This window comes from Brassica oleracea, chromosome C3 (assembly GCF_000695525.1).
Source record: "Brassica oleracea var. oleracea cultivar TO1000 chromosome C3, BOL, whole genome shotgun sequence".
In the NCBI taxonomy this organism is placed as follows: Eukaryota; Viridiplantae; Streptophyta; class Magnoliopsida; order Brassicales; family Brassicaceae; genus Brassica; species Brassica oleracea.
The window spans coordinates 34,264,532-34,280,726 of NC_027750.1; the positions used below are offsets into that span (position 1 = coordinate 34,264,532).

A 16,195-nucleotide genomic window follows, 5' to 3' on the forward strand; every position below is an offset into this window, starting at 1 on the left:
AGTAGGAGCTTGCATTGACTTTGCCAACAAGAAGGTCACACTCCTCAATGTGAACAAAGTTGTCTCCTACCCAATCAAATCTCTAATGATGAATGTTGAGTACTGGGGAACCATTACTTGTGGAGGACCTTCAATTGAAAAAATTAAGGATGAAGTGGAAAAGAAGGTCTTGATGGAGAGTCTTCTAAAAAGATGTGTGATGAGCACTTGGAAAGTGCTACAAAGGAGGAGGTGAGTAGAGCCACAAAGGCTGCTCATGACAAGAAAAAGATGATGAAAGAACCTCACCCTCCACCTTTTGATATGATGCCGCACACTCTCACTCTTCACCCAATGAAGTTCAAGGATGGAGCTATTGAGTACAAGATCAAATGCAAGGGAAAGTCTACACCATTCTCAAGTGCAAAGGCCATCATCACTCCGCAGCTCCAAGATGATTCAATCAAGCTTCAAGAGCTTCTCTCTCAAGTCCTCACCATCACTCTTGAAAGTGCGAAGGATACTCCTTCTCCATTCTCTGCTTGAGGTACCACTCCAACATCATCACTCCACAGCTCCAAGATGATCCAATCAAGCTTCAAGAGCTTCTCTCTCAAGTTCTCACCATCACTCTTGAAAGTGGGAAGAATCGTCCTTCTCCACTCTCCGCTTGAGGTACCACTCCAACCTTTCCATTGTATATACCAGTTTTTCTTTGCATTTATTCTTTCTTTTGGGTATTTCTTTCAACTTACTAACATAGAGACTGTGTGAACTAAGTTTGGGAGAGGTACCAAGTATTTGATCATGTTTTCTTTATTATATTGCATTGAGTCTTGCATTGTACATACATATTTGCATAGAAAAACAAAAAAAAATTAAAAAAAAAAAACACAAAAAGAAGCATGTTTAGGATGGTTTTTGGGTTTGTGAGCTTAAATTCTTTTGATCTTGGGAATGAGAGAGATTGAGCGAAAGAGATGAACCAAAAAGAGTGTTTAAAGTAAGAAACCCCTAGGGACAAAGAAAGTTAGAAAGGAAAAGCTTTAAAGTATCAATAGAACCCCCTCCCAAATTAAAAAAAAAGGAATCAAAGAAACAATAGTTGAGTGGGGGAAAAGAAAAGAAGAGAGCTAAGTCTAAAAGTTTAAATTCAAAAGAACAAGTCCCTAGTTGGTTAAATCAAAGGAAAAAAAGGAGAGTTCAATGGGTGAGAGATGAAAGTGAGAGTATTTTGGTTTTGAGAAAGAAAGAAAAGAAGGGTAAAACTTGAAATCGTTTAGAAAAGGGGCAGAATGATGAGAACACAGCATTGTATGCATGAATTGCTCTTTTTCTTAGATAAATTTTGCATAATGATCTTGCTCATATTCTTGAGTGTGAGTCACTATAAAAAATGCATTTGAAACCCATTTTTCTTCACATTAGACCATCTTCTCTCACCAAGCCAAATGATTGACATCAAATATCCATTTGCAAGAATTCACTTGTGTGTGTGTGTTTGAATGAGTGTGAGGGTTGGCTAAGGAACTTGTTGGTTGAATGGCATTACAACTTGTATAAAGATAAAAGAGTCTTGATAGGCCTTGAGAGGTTAGAGTGTACTAAGAGGATTGCTCATGCTATTTGCTATATTTTCTTTTAGGATGTTAAGTTGAAGGCTAGAAAGTGTTCTTTTGATTATGAGTTCTCATTTTCAAACCTCTCTCATTTTATCTCTTGAAAGTTTACTTGTGGAAAAGTAAAGGACTAGTGTGAGGGAGTTGATATCTTGTGAATCTGCATGATTCTAACTATCATTTAGTGTATATATTAATCATTTAGAGTGTCATTTAGACATCACTAGGTTGCATTTCCATGCATAAGTCCATATCAGGTGTTGGATATGCCATTTGGTGAGTTTAGACCATCTAGAACTTGATTGAAGGCAAAAGGAGTGATTGTGGTCGAGAAACGAAATGGAGACCAAGTGTCGCAGCGGCTTAGTGCCTCCACAGTGGCTTAAACGCCAGGCCACAAAGCCGCTGTGAATCCTAGACGACATTACCTCATTCCACGGCTAAAGTGTTGGAGCGGCCTATTTCCCAGCGGCCTATTGCAGCGGTATGTCACGGCCACAAAGTTTTGATGTCAATTTGCACGAGCTCACTCGGCCTGCTGCAGCGGTATGAGAGGCCGCGGCTAAGGAATCGTCAAGGCGTCCACATCCAAGTGTTGGAGCGGCCTATGTCCCAGCGGCCTGACGACGCGTCCAAAAACCAGTTGCGACACTTAGAAAAATCTGCAACTTTGTTTTTACCAATTTTTACCCCTTCGTTTTTAGAGCACTATAAATACATTTTATACCTAATTTTGGGACATATCTTGTTTTCTCTCAAAATACAGTGATACTTTGGAGAAAGTTTGAATCTTTAGTAATCTAATCTTTCTTTCTTGAGTAATTTGAGTCTATCTCATCTTCTTAACATGATTTCTCCTGAATCTATTATGAGTTTAAGGTTAATCATGAAGAATAGTGAGTAGACTATTTTTGGATTCATGGGTTAGGATGATTAGGATGATTGAGTGATGATCTAGAATGTTTAGAGTAGATTAATATGTTTTCTTGCTTGATTGAGTGATCTTAATGTTAATCTAGAGTTGACCATTTTAGATTTGAAATCTAGACATTTCATTGCCCGGAAGGTGTTCGATGAAATGTCTGAGTCAACTCAACATGCTCTTAGCTTACTCTGCCAAAGACATTTGATGTGAGGGGAATTTAGATAGTTCAATGATTTGTTCTTAATGATTGCTTGATTGACACAAACCAAAGACATTTGATGTTTGATCAATGAGAGTAAATGAGCATTTGTCTTGACAAAGAACTTGCTTAGGAATGTTATCTAGACTTAGGGAAATGTATTGATTGAAACCTTGCCATTTTAGATTAAATCTTAGTCATCTGAAATCAAATTCCTATACCCATGATTCCTTCCTTATCCATTTGCTTGAAAGTTGCTAGTTAATTGTGTTATAATCTTGTTAGTTTAATCAAACCACTTCATTGAACTGAATGCACTTAGATTAAGTTTGAACCTGAATCCTGTTTGCTTCAAAATACTTAAAAATGGATTGACATCTTAAATACTACATGATTTGAATTAGGACCCTTGAAATGTCCATTTCAACATCGTTCCTTTGGTCTAAGTTTTGAGTTGTTGACGGATCTGTTTGACATGGGCACGGCTGGGCTTCGCATACGTCTCAGAGAGTGTTTCCCAGATGTGGTTTGAGGTCGTTGCGGTGGAGAGAATTGGTTGTATCGTTATGGTTATAGCTCCAAGCAATGCACTATAGATCAGTTTATCTTGTCGTTTCCACAACGTATACGCCGGATTTGGCGTAGTTACCCCGTCGACAGTGTTTGTTGGTGGCGGGATAATGACCGATCCGTCAAGGTGGCCTGCGAGATCGTATCCATCAAATAGTGCGTGGACTTGGCGGCTCCACATCAGAAAGTTTGAAGCCGTTAACTTGGTAACATTTGTCATGTTGATGTTGAGAAGTTTGACAGTGTCAGACACCGTTATTGTTTCAGCGTTAGAAGCCGGAGAAGAAGAAGACATGATGAAGCGTGAAGAAGAAGAAGAGTAGAGATAAGAGTTTGTGGTTGGCGGCTTTTAAAAAATTTCAGATCCCTAGATATCAAGCTGTTATACCATATAGAGAATGTAAGCCGAATGAATTCATTATGTAATGTGATTACAATATTTATAGTGATTAGAGGAGCTAAGCTAGGTATTACAGAATGACTAATCTACCCTTCTATACATATACTCTACAGTTTTACATCTAAGTTTGCAAATTCAAGTTAACATGCTATCTTTGGATTATCGGAATTAGAGGACATCTTAATTACTTGAGTTCCATTTTAACTTGAAATATTTTATCTATCCAAGAAAATATAACCACCCCGCTGTCCATGTTTACTACATTCTTGAATCCCAATGACAGAAATTTCATCCGCGTGGATGTGGCCAAGTGGTATGCGATGTTAAAACACTCTTTCCGAGGTCCTTGACGTAAAATCTCAGTCATGTGAGAAGTTAGAGTTTGGGATTTAGTCCATGCAGTTTGCATGTTAATCGGGGCAATAGATGATCCTGGTATAAACCGGAAAACATTTCAAGCTCAAGTCAGAAAATATGGTAACCAATTCACTCTGCAATATTAAGTACGTTATTTTCGAAGCTAAACAGATCCATCAATATAGTATATAGAAAATGATGGAAATCTTATTAAATCCTATCGAGAAACTCAGATAAATTCGAAAAAAAAAACATTTTACAAAGACCTACATCATAGTGTCAACTTTCAAAAATTCTGAGGACCTCTCTCAGCAAAGATAACATTATTTAAATTTAAAAAATAACATAACGTTGTTTAAACTTTAGAAATAAGCTTATTCATAATAAAAAAAATTTAATGCATCATCAAAACATATAATCGTTAATATTTGACCAAATACAAAACTATACATTATATTAAGTATTTAAGTAATATGTTTTTATTTTTTTTTATAACCGTAGTGTGATCCCAAAAGCTTTATAGACCCAAAAACTAATCACTATGAGATCCGCAGGATCCGCGTTATCTTACAACTTAAGGCGTTCCGGGTAGCCAGGAGTACTACAAAAAAACTGTTGTTTAGCATCATTTATTTTGCATTTTTGCATTAGTTATAAATGAACAGGTACTCACAGCTGTGAGCCCACTACCACTAGGCCAAAACTTTTTGGTTATTTAAGTTACTTTTTATTTAATGGATATTTATTTTAGGTAGATATTTGAGTATTTATGATATATTCCAAACTAAACAAAAATAAAAGAAAATATTCATAACTAAAATATGGAATAATATAAATATACATAAACATGATTTTGAAAAAATATATTTGATAAAATCATTTAAAATTTCATTTTCAATTTAAAATATATTTACTTCAATTATATTAAATAGTTATTACAATTCAGTTATTTGGTAAATATGCATATATCCACATGAAGTTTTAATAAATTATTTTAAACCGTTTAACAGTTTAATTTATTGTAATTTTTAGTTTTATCAAACAAAATATAACGTACAAATTATTTAACATTTCAAAAGAGTCAAATTAAATAAAATTAAAAAATAATCTGATTTTGCCTATCTAGAACCTTAAACATATACTAGAGATTGATGTGCGCATTCGTGCGGACATTAGTTCTTATATTATTATACATTGATATTTGTTTTTGATAACTAGTGTTATATATTTTAGATGGATCGTAATATAACTAATTGTATTCAAAAGACCTAGACTAAATACGGTAATATGATTATTTTTGGTACAAATATCCGAAGCCATTTCATATACATTTGTTACTTAGATATTTTTAGGTTCCTATAGATGAGAACCGAACTCATCCAGACCCACAAGGACTCAAAACCCATTTATAAATTTATAATATTCAAGCGGAGCCTAATTTCAAAACAAAAAATAATGATACCCGAAAAGAAAAATTCGTACATAAATGGATAATCAATGTTCATGCGTAACTGATTTTACTTAGTAAAATAATTATATATAATGAAAAATTAAGTGACAATAAATGTAGTATATTTTTATTATTTGATTTAAATTATTATTTTATTCACAAAACATGTTTTTGAATTATGTTTTTGGCTACGTAATTTTTCACCGATTTAAACTAAAATATATAAAAAAGTTTCAGTAAAAAAAACTAAACTGAATGTTTAACCATATGCAAAACCCAATTATTTTACATTTTATATTTTATAATTGGCACAAAATTAATTTTGATTAACTAATAAATAAAAATTTGCACTATAAATGATGTGATGTATTCTGAAGGTAATATAATTAATGAAATTGTTAAACTGAGTAAAATATTAACATACAATTAATGTAATTATGTTAATGAAATTATATTAATGAAATTACTAAAATAGACACTATATTTTTTTATACTGCTATCTATGTTTTTAAATAATTTTCATTTATATTGCTATTCATATTTCCAAACAGTACTAAAAGATACTACAATTTTAATAATATAGATTCAACTCGTATAATAAATGCAATATAATATACAACAAACACATAAAATAGTCAAATTTTATACATATAATTGCACATAACTAAGATAACTATACATATTATTATTTTTTAAAAATACAATCTTTTTATTTATATAAAAATTATTTAATAATTATTTTGTGAAAGTTTATATCCGTTTGCGAGGAAAGATCACCTAGTTAATAAAATATATTTATCACCCAAAACAATATATTTATATTATAGATACTTTTTAAAAAAACTTTTATAATTTTACACAGAGTAGTATATTATGTTTGGTCTGCCTGTTTACAAAATTGAGATTATATTTACAAAAATGCCAAATGAGACGTTTTCTTTTGGGGGAATTCTTACATAAAACCTATATTAAAATGTAGAAAATATCTTGGAAACTGTAAACCTGATTATTTCGCTTGTTACCAAAGAAAAAGAGAACAAAATCTTTTCATCTCGAAGACATGATCGGATAGCAATAAAAATAGTAAAATCATCCGACCAAATCAGTATGGGGGATCATACGTATCTGTTGCAGACTTATCTTGCCATTTTTAAACTGTCGCTTTGATCTAGAGAGAAGGCTTTCTTTATTTGTATATAAACTGTGTTATGCACTTCTCCTTCTCCACCAAACACTCACACACATAGAGGAAGAAAATGAGCAACCTTCAAACTGTGAGATACTTTATTTTCTTTTGTATCACATTATGCTCACTTGATTATCACTATTATTTTGTTATGGAGATAAGCAGGTGTCGAAGCAACAGGAGCCATGGTGTGAACTTAAAGACATAGTGGTTCTCGTGACAGGAGCTTCCTCTGGTATAGGAAGAGAGATCTGTCTTGATCTAGCCAAAGCTGGCTGCAAGATTATCGCAGCAGCTCGTCGTGTGGATCGTCTCAAATCTCTCTGCTCTGAAATCAACACAACAGGAGTACAATCCGCTGCCCTTGAGCTAGACGTTTCATCAGACGCAGCCACCATTCAGAAAGCTGTTAAAGAAGCTTGGGAAGTCTTTGGAAAGATCGACGCGTTGGTCAACAATGCCGGAATCAGAGGCACTGTCAAGTCTAGTTTGGATCTGTCAGAAAAAGAATGGGACAAAGTCTTTAAAACCAACTTAACTGGAGCTTGGTTAGTATCCAAATACGTATGCATTTTAATGCTTGATGCTAAAGACCGTGGTGGCTCGGTTATAAACATTTCATCCATCTCGGGGCTCCACCGCGGTGTAGTTCCTGGTGGAATCGCGTATGCTACTTCCAAAGGCGGTGTTGACACCATGACAAGGGTGATGGCTATTGAGTTAGGTGTTTACAATATCAGAGTGAATTCTATAGCACCGGGGCTTTTGGAGTCAGAGATGACACAAGGTCTTATGAAGAAAAAGTGGCTCAAGAATGTGACCGAGCGGACTATCCCGTTAAAGGTGCAACAGACCGTGGATCCGGGGATTACCTCACTGGTTCGCTATCTAATTCACGACTCTTCGAAATATGTCTCCGGCAATATATACATTCTTGATTCCGGAGCTACAGTGCCCGGCCTGCCCATTTTTTCTTCTCTTTGAAATCTCAACCACAAAATCTTCAGTTTGTGTTTCTTTTTGCTATAATAACTGAAAACATTTACACATAAAAAGCATATAAATATCCAAAAGGTTATGATTAGTTTACCTGTAGTAATAAAACTAATGATATTACATCTAAAGTTTGAAAATTCAATTTAACATGCCATCTTTGGTTAGCTGAAATGAATCAGAGCTCATCGTATTTGAGTTCCACTTTAGCTGGAAATCTCTTCTCCATCCAAGCGATATAACCACCATCCATGTTTCTTACACTCTTGAATCCCTGTCACATGATCAAAAATCCCAATAAATCTCAGCAACAAACTAAGATAAGTTCAAGGAAAATGCATAACGAAGATCCTCTTTTAAATAATTAAATATATAATCTTTTGGCACTTACAGAAGAAACAAGAACTCTGGTAGCATACAAAGATCTAACTCCAGATTTACATCCCTACCCAAGAATATTTAAACAACAGATTCTAGTCGTCAGATCTAGTGATTTAAGTTAAAAAAAAGATTTATATACTATTATATAATATAACTATACTTCCACATGATCAGGACAAAGACATGTGTTATTACCACGACGAGATGATCCGTTTGGTTAAAGAGAGATGAAACATGTTTCAAGAAATTTGGGTTATTTTCTTGACCTTGTGGAGTATAGAACCAGTAGGGAACATTAAAGACTTTCGCTGAATTAACATGGCCTTTCTCGAATTCTTCAACAGTTCTGTTTTAAAATATCTCAAATTTCAAAAATCTCTGAAAAATGTATATCGAACAATAGTAAAGACACTCTTAAAACTTTACCTGACATCGAGAAAAGTGTGGCCCTGATGAAGAAGTTTATGGGCTTGGTTCACATCGATAGTAATATCTTCTGGTTCTGAGTTTGATAAAGTCGTGCAAGGAAGATGAAGATAAACAATGAAAATAAAAAGAACTGATCTTATAAAGTGGGAGGAAACCATTTTATTGAACAAGAAGATTCATAAGTTTTAACCTGTATATATTTTAGCAGTCCAAATCTATCCTTGTTGAATCCGGTGCTATCCGCCGTTGGATTCGAGTACTCTTGTTTTCATTTTGGCGGCAGAGGCGTGTATAGATGGTATATCCGCCGTTGGATTTACTGCCTCTTGTATTGTTTTCCTTTTTTGTCAGTTTTTTTCCCAACTAGACATTTTTGTCAACATTCAATAATGGTCAGCTTCCTTTTCAAAAAGAAAAATTAAAATAAACGTAGAGGCTACATTGATTCAATATTTCATGTACGTGGTGGTCTAGTTCTTTTTACTTATGATCACCGTGTTTTACACAGAAACAACACTTCTATTTCTAATAAGTGAAAGGGCATTTACCTTTCTCTACCGGCGTTTGTTGGCAACGTGTGCACTTAATTGAACCAGGCCTGATATTCTTAATTTAATATAATTTTAATAATATAGCAAAATTTTGCTGGATTGTGATGGAAAATAGATGTGCATTTACCTTTTATCAAAGCCGTTCTTCTAATTCAACTTCTGCATCTGTGTATGCTTTCTGCTTTTGTTCTCTTCCTCTCTTTCTTGAACCTTGTTAACTCTAAACCGATTCGATGAAGTAATGTTTTGCTAAAGCCAACGAAACTGTACAAAGAAAGAAGATAGCTTCACTTGGAAATATGAAAAATGCTTTGTTGAGATCTGTTTCTTACAAATCAATTTCAGCACTGGCTCGAGACATTCTATACAACCCAAATTTGAATTAAGATTTTGAAATTGAAGAATGATCATAGATCTTTCATATTATTCTTTAGATCGATGAAGAGTTCCTCTAATATTTGTTTATTCAATCTGAAATATATAAAAATATGGAAAATCAAAAGATAGTGGACAAAGAAAAAGAATCATGGGTTGTGGATTGTTTTCAATAATTGTTTTACGTTTCAACTTTTTTAAGCATTATCTTTTTAGAGTAATTGCAGTGTACACAGAACTATTACATAATTAGTTCATTGTACATTTAGGGCTTTTGTCTTTTATTTTTAAAATTGTATTGACCATTATACCCCTATTCCTGGACGATTTCTATCTTCGATATTTATTCTCAAGAACACATCAGAGTTCTTTTCTCTCTCCTTTCTTAGAAACTTCAACATCTCCGACAAAACTTTCGACGTTAGATATATGTTCCGGTGGCCTTCTTCTCAGTGGGTGGCCACCAGAGGCTTCCTCCTCTCACTCTCCTCTTAGATTTTTGCTCTGCTTTGCCATCTTTCGGTCCTTTGTCGATATGCGTGATATTGTGGGGGAGGCTCCGCCGAGGGTTGTCTTCATCCGCTCCGGGGGATGTAAATCCAAGGTCGGGGGTTCTTTTCTGGAGTGGTTGTGGTGGTGGATCGGAGTCAGCTCTTCGGCGTTCTCATCGTGAATCTCGATTTTGTCTTTGAAGGTCTTGTGGTGTACTGAATAGAGGCGGAGGCGAGTGACGGTAATGGGTGGGATCTCTCCTCCTGGTCTGGTCGTGTGGTTATCCGAAGAGTTACCCATCGCTGTGGAGTGGAGTGATTAGCTCTCCCTTGCCGGCGACTTAGTGTCTCGTCGTTCGACGAGGGTCTGTTTGTTACTCAGGGTTGGTGACGGTTCATTCTCATCGGAGCGTGCACATATTATGGAGCGGCTGTGTGGTTGTTTTGTTTCTGTTTTTTTGCGTTTGCAAACAAAGTTAAGAGTTTTCGGGATCTGTCTTCTATGGCTACTCCTCTTCTCTGGTTTTGCCATACCTTTGTTATGTCCTCCTCATTGCAAGGGTGTGTTGGTTTAACCGTCAGTGTTAGAGCTCTCAGTTATCGCATTGTTTGTCTGTTCTGCGTCTCTCCAGCGTGGACTCAGCGTAAATGCACAGTTAGACCGAATCATGTTCTGTGCTCCAGAGCAAGGATTCGGTTCAAGTCTCTGATTTTGTCAATTGGGGTTTGTATCGATGTGGAGACTTGCTTGAGTTAACGCCATCCGGGTGTGTGGTGGATTGTTTGATCTTCCCAGTATGTATTGTCTCTTCTTTTTACAGATTATATCACATGTGGTTCTTTTACGTGAATATAAGTCTTTATGTTGATCGTATCTCAAAAATTCTACTCTGTTCTTTTACAGGCCAGGCTTGAAGTAGTGGGGGGAAGGTAACGTTCAACGTTCATTTTAGGAACAGAGGCTGCAAAGAAGTGTTTGATTGTTTTTCATCTTAAATAGTTTTAGGAGTGTTCTATTGTTTTTACCACCATCGCTCGTCACCACCATTGCCATCCGACACCACCACGACCACAACGGCTACCGAATCTTTTATCCGCTATAGTTGTTGAAAATAATTTGTAAATAGAACTTATAACTCTATAGTTTTGACAATAATTTTTAAAATACGGTTTACAAACTAAATTGCTAGAGTTTTCATTTTTAATAACTGGCTAACTAAATTTATAGTTGGCTCTGATTTTAAAATACGGTTAACAAACCAAATTGCTGGGGTTTTCATTATTAATAACCAGCTAACTAAATTTATATTTGGCTCTTGATTTTTAAAATATGGTTAACAAATCTTTTATCCTCTAATAACATAATTAACTTGCATTTTCAAATCCAAGATAACATACCCTATAGCCAGCCACCGTGCATCTTCCCCTAAAAACCAGTGGGACTACCAAATTGCTCGGGTTTCATAATTGATAACATGATAAATAACTTTAGATTTGGCTATGATTTAAAATCTTTGATATGCTAATAACATAAGTAACTTGTAAATTCAAACACCTTAATAAAATACCCTACGGCCCAGCCACCGTACCATCTATACATGATGTATACAACCCTTAATGTGGTACCAAACTGCCGGTTAAACTACAATTCCAATTAGTTTATTTGGACACTACCACACAAATCTTAATTTATTATGTTTCCTAACGCGTGTACAATTCGAGGCCTCTCTTAACCCTTAACTCTATATTTTGCAGACTCGCTCATCACCATCTTTCTGAAGCCATGGAGACGACTCAGAGTCCGGCCTCCGACGCGATCAAATCCCATGTATACAAGAAGAGCAAGGTTTTCTATGCCAGTGTGGGAAAACGTGTCTGACTACTTTTTTGTTTACACAAGTTGTCTCCAGTTACTTTCATAAATAGACAAACGCTCATCACCATCTTTCTGAAGCCATGGACACTACCACACAAATCTTAATTTATTATGTTTCCTAACGCGTGTACAATTCGAGGCCTCTCTTAACCCTTAACTCTATATTTTGCAGACTCGCTCATCACCATCTTTCTGAAGCCATGGACACTACCACACAAATCTTAATTTATTATGTTTCCTAACGCGTGTACAATTCGAGGCCTCTCTTAACCCTTAACTCTATATTTTGCAGACTCGCTCATCACCATCTTTCTGAAGCCATGGAGACGACTCAGAGTCCGGCCTCCGACGCGATCAAATCCCATGTATACAAGAAGAGCAAGGTCTTCTATGCCAGTGTGGGAAGACGTGTCTGACTACTTTTTTGTTTGCACAAGTTGTTTCTAAATAGACAAAAATGAATGATTATATTTTCTCTTTTAAGTGCGCAAACCCCCCTCCCCCCCCCCCCAACTGCAGAAAAAGACTGAATTGTAATTGTAATAATCAACGGTAAACTTTAAATTCCATATTTTCATTGTGTTATGCATTTATCTAATTTCACGCAAGTTCTAGGATTTTGGACTAGTTCACTTTATATTTTTAACTGATTTTTTTTTTGAATTTTTTTTAAACATTTATTATGTCGCACGTCTTATTCGCCAACGACTGACTTGCAGAAAAAAGATATCAATGAATGATGGCTTACAAAAATAAAAAAAAAAACATAAAAAGTTAAAAACGTTGATCCTACGTGGTACGGTAAGCGGGCGTATCAGCGACTATTTAAGAGCTATGGCGAGCCAGATCTATCATTTACTAATTACGAAAAAAAAAAAACATAATGCACTTGTCCCAACTCGAACACCGAGTCAACTCGCTACCAGCACTGATCAGTTTCCCAGTTCCCTCCTCCGTAACTGCCAAATCTAGAAACACCGACAGTCAACGGCCGGCGCCCGCAAAGGATCTTCCGATCATAAACGGCGCGTTTCTCGGGATCAGAAAGAGTGCAATACGCCGCGTGAATCTTCATGAAAGCGTCAGATGACGCGTAATTTCGACGGTTTCCAGCCACGTCGGGGTGGCAGATCCTGGCTAGTCGCCGGTAAGCTGATTTGATCACCTGGCTCGTCGAGCCGACGGGGATTTCCAGGATCTCGTAGAGCGACGGAGTCACCGAAGCCGAAAGTCTCTGCGGAATCTGGCGCGCAGTCTCGGTGGATCTTCGGCGCAGGTGTAGGAGGAGGCGGTGGTCGCGGAAATAGAGATCTGGGATGTACGGGGTGGTGGTGGCACAGCGGAGAACGGCGGAGAAGAGGAGGAGAGTAATGGAGGAGCAAAGAAGGTTGGCGAAGAAGAGAGCATCATAAACGAATAGTATTTTTCTTTGTTTGTTTGTTCTCAGTTCAAGTTGCAGTGTGATTGAGGGTGGGAGTTTAGAAACTAGAGAGGTTTAATTTATAGGCTAAGGTGATCAATCGTTTAATATTTAATTAATCTAAAAAATCATTTTTTTTTTGAAAAAGATCAAAAGATATTTTGATTTTATTGTTATTATTTATTATTTAATTATTTTTATGTTTTAAATATTTAATTAAAATTATAAATGAGGATAAAATTATCATTTTTTGCTTTAATTAAACATATTTTCATAACTTTCATTTTTGAAAACTATCTAGGAGACAAAAACTAAAAAGACTATTTATGAAATTTGTCCATATCCAAATAGTTACTAAATTTCTAAAACCAAGAAACCGAAATTAAAATATAAATTATATTTAGTTTTGAAATAACTAAATATTTTTAAAATATTGTTTACAAATCAAATTATTCATAATAACTGAATTACCCAATATTTTGTCATCATCTAACAAAATTTAGTCATTTAATTTACTGGTTTAACCAATCGCAAAGGGTAACAATTAGTAATCGTATTTATCACTTTTTAATATTTTGGTATCTTTGATCATATATCAGTGAGCCATTCACTCTGTTGATTAGAATATTTTAGACTAGAACCTGTGCATCCTAAAAAGTTTTTGTTTTTTAGACGAGACATCAGACCAATTTATGTTGGGTTAAACTAAATCATGGATGTGGATCTTATATATACTTTCAAATTGGCCGAAACAGAAGTTTTACTTTGGATTGAGGCACAAACTACCATCATATCAAGGGTCTCTCCTACAAGGGAAGAATCCGTGTCTGCTGTACCTTTACGAAGATGATGTTTTTCGGATGGATTGTGGAGGATATCTGCTCCGGAAAAGGCTGGTTTAGCACTTTGGAAGGATATGACGAACTGTTGGGAGCAAAGAATACATGAGCTACTCTTTCGCCCCTACAGTCGGAGATAGAGACACCCATTTGGGCAATAGAATGCATGCGAAATTTAAGACAGTATCATGTTACATTTGCAATTGATTATTTTCAATTGGTGAAGATGTTTCTGAACCAGAGGAATGACCAGCCTTTACAAGTTATCTAGAAGACATTAAACTCGTGAAAAGAAGCTTCACTCATTCAGAGCCCATTCATTTACCACGAACGCAGAATAAGAAAGCGGATAGTCTCGCACGTAGTGCTAAGAAGCAGCCGTCATTCGTCGTTCATATAGAATTTCCGGTTTGGTTTGAAGAGTCTATTAAGTTGAGGACAAAAAACTAAATTGATACATATAATCAAAGAATATGTAAACTCATAAACCCGAGCGGATGTGACCAGTTAGTAAATTCCAAATAGACTATTTACTTAAATCAGTAATGATTAAGAAAGTATTGATAAAGCTTAGTTAAACCGATAAACAACATGAACGACTTAACCTAATAAAAATGGGATCAAATGGTCGAATTAAACAAGCTAACGTAGTTGAGCTATTGGCTGAACTAGTTGAACAAGCTGCACGAGCTTGTTCAACTAGCAATTCCAGACGAATGATTGGGTTCGTGATGTTCAAGGCAGTCAGAAATGATTGGGTTCGTGCTGTTCGACCAGATATTAGCAATAAGCTTGAGTTTTTTTTGTTTGCACAATAATCTTGATGTTCGATTAGATACTAGCCAGAACAAGAATGCTTCGACCTAGGTCTTAGAAATGTTGGGATAATATTATTTTTCATTCAACAATTTAATCTGAAATCTTATTTATCTAAATTAGTTATTCTCTCTCTCTTTGAATATCCCCACTTCAACCTAATTTAATTTGATCATTACAACTTCTAAACACCAAAAAAGTATTCAAACATGGTTTGGCCTTTCCGTTTGCCATCTCTCTCAGACTACTAATAATACCTAATAAGTGCTCTTTTCAAATTATTACAAATCAAGCCAAATACAATGTGTTTTTTCTATTCATAGTAACCATTTTATTATGTCTGCTTCTGAGCTAAATAAAATGCAATGCATTGATGTTCTAACCAAAAAGTGCTAAATACAACGCATTTCTATGCTAATCTTCATTCTGAGATAATAATAATGATGAGAACGACTAACACTTTTGTCCCGATAACTCTCTGCCTAATAATTCGATTATAGGAGTAATTCACAAGCTTATATTTCGGCACTGTCATTAATAACCTTTACATTTCACACGTTTTCTATACTAGGGGCATTGCCTCCGCGCAAGCGCGGAGTTGTACACATATTTCTTGTTTCATCTTAATATTTGTTAGGGTTATTGTAGTTATGAATTTTGCGTTTTGGGTTGATCATTGTTTTTTAAGTTTTTTATTGTTATAGGGTTAGAGTTGTGATGATGTACTGTGTATGCACTGTTCTCCACTCATGAATGACTAAATTGTGTTAGTAATGTGATTGATATAGTTCGTGTTGTTGCTTGCTGTGTCACTGAGAATTATTGTTTGTTTGTCTTTTTAATTTGTTACTTGTACTGTTGAGATTACATAAATTATATTAAGGTTGTTGAGAATACCTTTTGTTTCTGGATATTTTTTTTCCAGTTTAGTTGTGTCAGTTGTGTGTATTAAATAATATTTTTTTTTATTCTTATTATGTTGGTTATATGTTTTTTTACTTTTAAACTTGTTGTTTTTACCGGACCTTTAAAACAAATATATGAAGACTTGTAGAAATAACTATAAAATGAGTGACAATTAGTATTTGGGTCTTAATGGGGTTTAAACGAATATATGTATTTTTCATAAGAAGACAATAGCTTTGGCATGTTGACATTGGGCATATAAGCTATTTTTATAAGACAAGAGGAGTGAGCAGGTGGAGATGTTGTTGCCGCCTTTGTGTCTGTTGGGATTGTCTCTTGTATCTCCTGGTGTGGCTGTGTTTGTTTCTCTTTTATTTGATGGGTAATATGTAAACAAAAATCATTGTTAGTTGTATTTATCAGAGTTTGTAAC

General features: G+C 35.2%; 3 protein-coding genes across 6 annotated transcripts; 1 reads left to right on the forward strand and 2 right to left on the reverse strand.

The window, feature by feature from the left end:
* Positions 1-6,684: 6,684 nt before the first annotated feature.
* On the forward strand, positions 6,685-7,952 carry LOC106331254 (3-oxoacyl-[acyl-carrier-protein] reductase FabG-like). Of its 2 annotated transcripts, none has more exons than XM_013769565.1 (2): positions 6,685-6,773; positions 6,851-7,952. In XM_013769565.1, exons 1-2 carry the CDS (start codon positions 6,756-6,758, stop codon positions 7,667-7,669), a joined length of 837 nt encoding a protein of 278 aa, XP_013625019.1. In that variant the 5' UTR covers positions 6,685-6,755; the 3' UTR covers positions 7,670-7,952. The 2 variants fall into 2 exon arrangements, with proteins under 2 accessions (XP_013625019.1, XP_013625018.1); XM_013769564.1 differs by having other exon boundaries at positions 6,687-6,773; positions 6,848-7,952.
* LOC106331255 (rhodanese-like domain-containing protein 17) lies at positions 6,757-8,672 on the reverse strand. Of its 3 annotated transcripts, XM_013769568.1 has the most exons (6): positions 8,486-8,672; positions 8,255-8,405; positions 8,070-8,123; positions 7,803-7,952; positions 7,558-7,708; positions 6,757-7,180 (listed from the first exon to the last, which is right to left on the reverse strand). In XM_013769568.1, exons 1-4 carry the CDS (start codon positions 8,644-8,646, stop codon positions 7,857-7,859), a joined length of 462 nt encoding a protein of 153 aa, XP_013625022.1. In that variant the 5' UTR covers positions 8,647-8,672; the 3' UTR covers positions 6,757-7,180; positions 7,558-7,708; positions 7,803-7,856. The 3 variants fall into 3 exon arrangements, with proteins under 3 accessions (XP_013625022.1, XP_013625020.1, XP_013625021.1); XM_013769566.1 differs by having other exon boundaries at positions 7,558-7,952; XM_013769567.1 differs by lacking the exon at positions 6,757-7,180 and having other exon boundaries at positions 7,595-7,717.
* A 3,802-nt stretch (positions 8,673-12,474) lies between these two features.
* LOC106333070 (chaperone protein dnaJ 11, chloroplastic) lies at positions 12,475-13,284 on the reverse strand. The gene is given in 2 exon segments (XM_013771557.1): positions 12,475-13,030; positions 13,033-13,284. Coding segments are annotated over 2 exon segments (489 nt in total). The 5' UTR covers positions 13,192-13,284; the 3' UTR covers positions 12,475-12,700.
* Between the last annotated feature and the right edge of the window lie 2,911 nt (positions 13,285-16,195).